A 9958-nucleotide genomic window follows, 5' to 3' on the forward strand; every position below is an offset into this window, starting at 1 on the left:
CTTTGACACCAATAAAAATAACTTCCAAGGAATCTAAAGAAAATAATAATCATAAAAAAAAATGTACGGGTATATGATGTATCACATATACGGGTGTTTGCATAAAATTGAGCTTAAACCTTAAGCCCTAAGCCTTCTTTTCTAATATTGTAAGTATTATGATCTCCTTCGAGTTATTGTGGGATGTCGTACAATAATATTAAGAAGAAAAACAGTCTGAACTCGGATTTTTTAAACAGATATAAATAAGTTGCCAGTGGAAAAACAAAATAATTACCGGGTGTCTGTAGAAGAATTATCTAACGATGGAGTCTTTCAAATGAAAACCAAGTTCTTTTAAAATACTTAATAGATTAGTCTATTATTTTTTATTTTTAGCACTGAAAGAAAATCTTTAAGCTTATAACAAGCTGAACCATCTCATTCTAACTTGCCCAATTAGCATACTTAATATGGAAAATAATATTGACAAAAATTGTGTGTTTGGAAAAATACAATCTCAAAAAATAAAATAAAATAAATAAAAAATGCGTACAATGATGTACTACTTCGTCTACTGTACACCTTGTCACAATCAGGGATTGTTAAGGATGAGAGATAAAGAATTAATGGGTTAGGATGGGTAAGGAGTTTGGAATGAAAAGACGCAGATCTGTTTTGGGTCAAATCTTCAACGAATGGGATGTTAAGGTCTTTGTGGATGAGTTTATTTGTAACGTAATAAGGAGCATCAAGGATTTTACGTAGCAGTATGGATTGTAAGGATTGGATGCGGGAGGAATTTGATGGTTTGGTAAAGCCCCAGAGCTCAATTCCATATGTCCAAATTGGTCTGATTATCGTAGTGTATACTAATTTTTTGTAGTGAATGGGAAGTTTAGAGCGTTTGTCAAGTAAGTGTTGTAGCAATCGGAATCTACGAGTAAGTCTCTTGTCAAGATGGAGTCCTAAGTATCGAATCTGTTCAACAGGCGTTAGTGGAGTGAAGTATTTCAAAAAATAAATCGTCTATCGTAAAAATGATGTCTACGAAAACTTTCGATTCGAACCTTAAAGTTTTTAATTATTTTCTTATATATCAATGTATTAAATAATAAAAACATATTTTTATACTTATATGATAGAATTTTAACATGCCTACATATAATTTACGAAATATTTTAAATAATTGACGTATTTGTAATTTATAATTTGATGCAAAATGGTATAATTTTTCATGACATTGAACGCACGCGTACGTTTTACCTTAATTTGCATAATGCTATCTATACTAAATCGCTAATTAGTATTTTTACACGTTCATCACAACTTTTTTATTTTATTCAGCAATTGTTCAAAGGAAATAATTTCCTGTCATTTAACTTGTTTTTATGAATCCTTTTTTTGTTTTTAAAATCAGTTTTTGAGATTCTTAAAAAAATAAAGTTTTGTTAACCCTATATTTTTATGATTCGGGGTCTTTGACGCCTGAAACCATTACACAGTGGTCTAATATTTAATTAGTCATTTATTTACCTGTAATAAACACACACAAAAAAAGTGTTTCAGAATTATAACAAACCCCCCAAAAAATATTAATTTTATTAAAACAAATTATTTAAAAAAATTAAATCTGTACCGCTTCAACCCATGAAGGGTCATGCGGTACGATGTAAGGAAGTATTGTTACTAGACCAACGGTTGTGTATGTAGGTGGTTTAGTCAGAATCACTCTCATCCGCCTGATTTTTATCAAATTAAGGGGGGCTGGGGCTGGAAGATAACAGGCTGGCCCGATTTTTCCGGCAAAATGAAGAGTTATTAACAGAATTAAGCATTTTTGGCACGTAGCTCTAAAAATTATACAATAAAAAAAAAAGTAAAGTAGATCAACAAAATTTTTTAACGGAAAAAGTAAGTCATATTTGCTTTTAGCGTAGTCTGAAACCCTCAAATAGACGTTCATAGCTCCTCTGCAAAAAATTTTTACCACACATTGATTGGACGGTCGGTCTGAACTGTTTCAACATAATACTAATATTGAATCACACTGAGGGTTATTAGATAGAAACTATTTTTTATAATATATATGTATATCTTATATAATCAAATTGTTTTAAAGAATAAGAAAAAATCAACTAAAACATATTAGTATTAACGATTATACACTGAAGATAGCTGTTACTATTGATGTTACCATAGTTACCGTCTTATCATCTCGTCTATATATTAATTGATTCAAAGTTTCCATAGTTTTCAATCAATGTATATACATCCTCAAATATAGCAACAGAGAAACGTTGCCGGGTCTGCCAGTAACTTATAAGATTATTTCGATTCGGAAACTAAAATAATTAAAACTTTTAAAAATTACGGAGGACCAAACGTATGCATAAATGAACGTTAAAATTTAGAAAAAAAAAATTCTTTATGTTACACTTGGGTTGAGTTTTATTACTAATACTACAGGTTTAAAATAAGTTTTTAATTTTTAATTAAAATATCTCATTGTGAGATTTAATTTATTCAAAAGAAAAAAAGATTTTTTTTTTTTTTTACAATTCCTATTGGCGACTTTTCTATATCAATTTTCATTTCACATTCGTCTCAAACGCTACGTTCTCTTGGTATGAAACTCATATTTACTTCACAATAAATTATATTTATGTTGGAATTTTATGGATTTTTTTGTATGAATTTATAATAGTTACATATGTACGAGAAAAATATTTTTTTATGTAACTGAAATAGCTTATATATTTCTTCCATACGCAGCCAGTTTATTTAAGAAAGTAACTTAAATTACTTCGTTCTGCTGATCGAAGAAATACAACCAGTCATTAATTGCAATCACACTAATTAATGATTATTGTATAAATTAATTATTATTCTGTGTATTATTTGCCAAACTCATGTGTAACGCGTTAGATTATTTACATTTATAATCAGAATTGAAGGTTTCAGAGTAAAAGAGGTATGATGCCTTTATTCAGAACGACATTAAGATTCAACTATTATATTTATTTTAAAAAATAATTAAATGGTATTAAAGCAAACCTTTATGAAAATGAAGATGTTGAAATATGGACTAGTTTATTTTGAGAATTAAAAAAAATTATATAGTTTTATTCAACTAAAACAAAACTCAAACTTCCTCAGATCATTCTGGTTAATTGGAGTATTGTCCCCAAAAAAACTTGAAAAAAAACGGGCTAAATATTAATTATATAATAATTATATGGATACATCCGATTCTAACTCAATTAATAATATTTAATGAAAATTTAATTGTAAAGGTTGTCTCCTTGAAAATAGCCCAAGGGCCGAATCGTTAATAGTTTTTTAAAATAAAAAGTTGAGAGTAAAAGTGGATCATTGAAGTTTGGTTTAGTAATAATGTAAACCACTCTCAAACAATCAATATTTTGAATCAGAAATCTAATTTTAATTAATTAATTAATTAATTTATCAATTTAAATTGCTGATCGTGTGTTTAAGTGGTAAAACTCGTAAAGAAAGTCAATGGTTATAAATTCTAAGGTGTTCATTTCAGGTATTTATAGCATTACCGATAAATAATCAGTAGTAATCCTCCAACCTAAGTTTCAAAGGATTATTTTCGTTAAAACTTTATTATTTTGCAGGAATTTATACCGTTTTTATTACTTCTTTATTCATTATATTATTCGAACAATGTTTCGGGCCCATTATCAAGTTTTAAAATAAAAATATTTACAATCAACATATATATTACTTTTATATGTATAACAAATTTTATATTGAATTTTAATATTTTTTTTCACATTTACATACACATAATTAATATTTTACAATATATATACATCCACTTCACTAATTTATAACCATTTACATATCTAAAATGTTTCGAGATTAAGTCAATATATATTCTATGGAGATATTTTATATATTCCAAACAGAATATAAATCCTATTTTTTTTTCTTTTTCAGTTTTTTTTTTTTACAATTGAAAATATATTTTTATTTAAAGTGATTATAGAGTATTAGAATATTAGTTAAAGTACCTTAACAATACATTATCTGATCAGGATTTATATGAGCCTGGAATTTTCCAGTAATATCCTAAAGCTCCGTCTAACACGTTTAAAATTATAGAGTCAATATTATTGGATGTGCTACATACCTATAACACACTTGTCAATATTATTGTTATATTTTCATATTATTGTTACCCCTCAGATGGTCAAAATATTGTCCAAATACGCTAATTACGTTCTAATTAATGAAAATATTTATTTTTCTATCAATAATTAATAAAGAATAAAATATATTATCTGTTTGAAGTTGAAAAAATTATAGATTTTCCTAAAGGTGAATAATATTCCAATTTATTTCCTATTAATAAATCAAATTTACGCTTCATAATTGATGAATTTTTAAGATTTGGTTTTGATACCGGTGCATAGAAACAAAGCTCATCTTCGCAAAAATTTCACTTTATCACTTTTACCACTCCACGATTATTATTTTTTATAACAACATAGAATGAATTTTAAACTGTCCTATAAACATTTGCAAACCAAATAATTTATGAATTACCATTTAATTCACTCAAGTTTCATTTGGATAATTAGAACGTAAACGTTGTTACATGGAACTCGAAAACCATTCGCTTAAAAGACTATGTTTGTTGATAGTGACATTGATAAATTTTATTAAATAGAAATAAAAATCTGAAAATCAGTTCAGTTACCTACAAGAATATTTATTTGCACGTTATTAATTTAATAATCTTTTTGCTGTAATAAAAAAAAAAATTAAGAAGCGTCTTCTTGTGTCATGAGACTTATTTTAAAAATCCTATCAAATAAAATAGCAAAATATTGGCAGTTAGTTTATTTTAATCAACTAAAATGGTCAATTAAAACAATATATACAAAAAGAAAAATTATGAATTGTATTTTATACGTGAAACTTATATATATATATTTTTTTTTTTCTATTGAGTTCTGTGGTTGAACAGATGCATTTAGAAACGAATTATCGCCGAGAATTTTTACCGGTTCCGATGCAATGGGTTGTTCAATATATTAATCAGATTTATTCATTATATCTATTTTTAATAATTTTCTAAAGGAGTAAAAAAATATTTTTAGCAATCTATCTTGGACATATAGGATAGGACCCTAGACTTATATTGGATAGATTCGTTTCTGATAAAATTGAAAAAAAAAAAATGTTTTTATCGAACGATTTTATCGATGTGATATCGCCAGTCGAATTTATCCAAACAATTGTTATCGCACTCCAGGCATAAACATTCAATTTCAGTTAGTTCTACTCTTCGTTTTTGAGCTAGACTATATATACATACACACACAGACCATTTTGTAAGACTTCCGTCGAAAACTAAAATTCGAAATTTTTTATTATCGCAATACTTTAACATATTTCATATATAACTAAGTAAAAGTAAAAAGGAAATAGAAAATATCAACCATTTTTCACTTCTTAAAAATCTTTAGTACAATGAACGTTAAAAAAAATGTGGAATCACATCATGTACATACATTAATAACAAGTTGAAAATCCCACAGCAGTCCAGACTCAACTTATTAAAAGCATTTATATAGGGAATTACGTTTTACTTATGACTAAAGTTAAATTTAAATATTCATATTTGTATTGTTATTATGTTTTTTAAATGATTCAATTTTTACAAATAATAAAAAAAAGTAAAGGCTATTACGTAATAAAAATTAAACATTAGATAGATAATTTAGTTACAAATTATTAAATTTACAAATAAAAAAATGCAATGTCGATTGATTAAAAAGGCAAATAAAATTTTATATAAGGTTGTGAATTAGTTATTATAAAATTTAATGATTTTTTTTTTTAAACTGAAAAACGTATGCACACGTAAAACAGAGGTAAATTGTGTTGTTTTATATGTTAACTTTTTTTTTTTTATTAAATTATTAAATGTGAAATATATATTAATTCAGATTGCAGATGAGCTGGTTTAACTAAAAACTTAAATAGTAATTAAGTAAAAAAAAAAAAATAATAAATAAAAAAGCTTTAACCGATATATGATATTATAATGCTTTGAAAAATAATTAATAAAAATTTATTTTTAAAATTAAATAAAGAAAATATGACGGACACACTTATAATCAAAATATTGGCTTTAGTAGTTAGTGAATTCAAATAGTTCCAAAATTACCGAGAGGTATTAACACACCACGGAGTTCCTTTACTGTGTCGAACGTCAAATCCGGCAGATTGCTGCTTACCTTTGTATTGTTTTCATCTATTAGTTTATTTTAGAATTATATGGACTTGGAATAATATCAATAATAATATTAACGAGTTACTGTTCAGAATTACAAATCCCGTCCTACAAGATTGTATGTTCAGGTGTACTGATAACCGATCGCTTCATTTAAATTCTTTAAGAGAGGAAGCATAAGTATCCGATGCCTTTGCGGTGAAGAAGCAAGAACTCAAATGAAAAAATAAAAGTCGATGATGCCTTAAGACAACAAACGAGAAACTGGATTCTATGAAAAAATAAAGATAAATCGATTTCTTGTAGAACATCTAAACAAACCGGCATATAATTCTACACTTCCACACATTTTTACCTAGTTTTAGGTGCTACATAGCCACAGTAACAAAACAATAAACTAAGAAAATATTAAAAAAAAAAATTTAAATACGTGATCTAAATATGCTTTCCAGATTTATATTGGTTCAAACCTTACATTTTCGGATAGTCGCATTAAAAATAAAATAAAATAAAACGGTATCAAGTTTTTTTGAATACTACGTTTACATGTCAGAAGGATATCTATAAAATGAGGATGGAGAGGGATGAAAACTTTTTTTTTAAATTATATACTTTTATACCTATATATTAGAAATTTGCAATTGGTTTTAATTTAAGACTTGAACAACGTTTCGGGCGATTTGCTAATTATCCAGTTCACTGCTCTTCTCAAATAAAAATAATACTCTATCAACAGTTTTTTTTAAAAACATTTTTACGTTAAATGTTGTTGGAGTGTTAAAATAAAATAAGTTGAAGAATTATAAAAGGGATAATTCGTCTTGATATATATATATTAAAATTTAACAAGCCATTTGGATCTTAGGTGGAAACTTATATATTATAATTAAAATTTAACTTGTCATAGTTTTACAGTTAAAGCCAATGAAGAACGGAATCCTACTGTTTTACCTGGGATCCAAACCGAGCTCAACGATGTCTGACAAGAGGAAATTGTCAGTACGGAGACAAGTGGGATTTGTCACGATTTAAGGTTTTTAAAATTTTTTCAAGAGGGGGAAGAGAGAAAAATTCAATTCAATCATTCCAATAATTAAAATATTGATTTTACGTAGGGAAGGGAGAATGTGCAACCGTCTGTGTCACAAATATAATACGTAAGCAAGATCTGCTTAGAGTTAAATGCAGAAATCTGGAAGTAATGTATGGAATTGTATCTATAGGATGGAATATCTCATAATTAAACTGCAAATCAAAGTCTATTAATTTAAAAAATGTTAGTACAGAAGAACTCGGTTTATATTTCCTATCGAGACTCCGATATCGCCGGTTAAGTGGGAGGGCCGTTTAATCAGGAATGTATAAAAGAAAAACCTCCAATATTAATTTAACTTCACAATTAGGTAAATATTAAAATGTAATTAGTGCATACCTTCAAAAAGGTAATATACGCGTAATAAGTATATTACTATACAATGATTGTAAATGATAATAAAGTTGTTAACAAATCGATTCAGTTTAAATTTAAAGGTACTTTACAATAGTAAAAAAGTGACAACAAAATAGTTTTTGTTTTATTTTAGCTATGTTGTTGGTGGTTTAGTTTTATTTTCAGTACTTTATTTTTTTTCTAAAATCAGTCAATCCAACATCCGTTTAAGCAAGGTTCTATTGTATTTACTTTACAAAAATAATGAGAAAATGAATAGTATTCCCACAATTTATCCACAACTACCTGCTGTAAAAACACTTTTTTTGGCATGAATAGACAGGGCGAATAGATTTGTGAAATTTGGCGCCCGACGCGAACTGTATTACACTTTCATCAGCGAATCATTAAACCTTATTAGGCATCAAGTGAAGTTATGAATGAATAATTTCAATCGCTAATTGTAATAAAAGTGAATAGATGTTTTTAAAAGAATGAAAAAATAATGACAAGTAATTTGACTGCTACAATTTGTGGAAGAATAATTGGTTGCAGCAAAATTCTAAGAAATGCTAGAAAGAGGTTCTAAAGGGTACTGTTTTCGGGGAAGACGATTTGCAAATAGATAGGCTGGAATCTTGTATTCAAAGAATGTATAGGAGAACGTAGGGTCAGAAGGGTAACGATATATGCATTTTTGGTTCTAAGGAATGGGGAGAGAAAGATATCAAAGAAGAAAGTATCTTCTGAAACTCTTCTTTTACCAAGAAATGAGGGTATGCCTAATTATTAGCAATGTTTTTTAGTAGAAGTATTAGGAACCAGATCTTAATAACAGCCACTAGCTTTGTTTGTTTTGTTCTCTGCGTAAGGTGAAACTTTTCGAAACACATAGTTTTTAAGATACTTAGGTTCTTATACAAAAGAGATTTAAGACACTCACCCCTGCCACTTCTCCCGACGAATCTCAGATCGTTGAACTTAGCCACTCGGTTCTTCATGACGGCCGTGAAATTTCTCAGTTCGGCGCAGAAGTTCTCGTCGTTGCCCGCCTTCACTGTGACCAACGTCCCGTCCATCACCTCCCCCAGTGCTACCACCTTAAAGCCGACCGGCAAAGTCTTGTTGGACCTCCAGTGGGTTGGCAACACCGAACACAAGAAGTATGGACTCCCAGTCCTGACGAGTTCGTTGGGATGCTCCGCTTGGGCTTCACTGACGACCCGCTCGGTCCACCAAAGCTCGGGAGCGGTGGCGGAATCTGCGCCCGCGGCCCGCCGCCGCTTCTTGCCGTCCGAGGTCATCGCCGGGCGAGGACTGAGCCCCTCTGGGTCCCCCACCCTCTCCCCTCCTCCCTAGCCACGCCCCCTCCTTCTTTGGCCCATTCAGAGACAAGATGGCCGCCACGCCCCCTCCCTGGGAGTCTAGCCTCTGGTTTATTCTGTACGAGATGAAATGGGAGGATGTGTGACGGATAAGTGGAGTTGGATCAGAAAGAAAGACCTACCATGTTTAGATTGCTTTGAATAAAATATTTATATAAGAGTTACTTTCGGTATTATCTTAAAATGAGAATGCATTACATATAAATACAGACATCTGTGAGTTTCAGTCTAAGAGTGAAAAAAAAAAAAACTTTTTTACTGTCATTATAATAGAAAAATCTATTTAATTTACTATTTTTTAAAGCAATAAAAATTACTCTATTTGAGTAGATGATGATAGGGAGTCCAGTCAGTGAAGAACACAAATAAGTAAAAACGAATTTATTAGCAACGTTTCGGCCAGAATTTCAGGCCTTCATCAGGGCTAAAAACAAACAACATAACAACCATTATGTATAAAAGAAAATATAGAATAACTAGAAAAGAAAAAGATAATATCTGAGTATTAGAAGAAATAACATATATATAAGATATATTTACTTACTTGATTTTCATATATATATGTATCATTTCCTTTCTCCTCCCTTTTCATATTCTCATACTGCTTTTATATTATTATGTTACTTATACTTTACAATATATTTTAATACTACTTACGTACTATATGATCTTCTTATTTTCTAGCTACTGTGTTTTTCCTTTTTATTTATTATGATTGTTATCTTGTTTTGTATTCATAGCACTGATGAAGGCTAAAAAGATTCGGCCAAATCATCTGCACTTATAAAATAAATTTTAGTTGTGTTCTTCTTTGACCGATCTTCTCCAGATATAACGGTAACACATAACGGATCACTAGAAAATATTTTATATATAAGTTGAGTTTATGTG

At 29.1% G+C, this 9958-nt stretch overlaps 1 protein-coding gene across 1 annotated transcript in view; it reads right to left on the minus strand.

Moving 5' to 3' along the window:
* The window catches only part of LOC106686424 (protein lozenge), a 142397-nt gene extending 133411 nt beyond the window's left edge, over positions 1 to 8986 (minus strand). The window contains exon 1 of the mRNA XM_014429768.2: positions 8626 to 8986. Coding sequence (XP_014285254.1) covers positions 8626 to 8986 — 361 coding nt within the window. The remainder of the gene's footprint in view (positions 1 to 8625) is intronic.
* Positions 8987 to 9958: the final 972 nt, after the last annotated feature.

This window comes from Halyomorpha halys, unplaced genomic scaffold, assembly GCF_000696795.3.
Source record: "Halyomorpha halys isolate HHAL.00 unplaced genomic scaffold, Hhal_1.1 Scaffold4.1, whole genome shotgun sequence".
Taxonomy (NCBI): domain Eukaryota; kingdom Metazoa; phylum Arthropoda; class Insecta; order Hemiptera; family Pentatomidae; genus Halyomorpha; species Halyomorpha halys.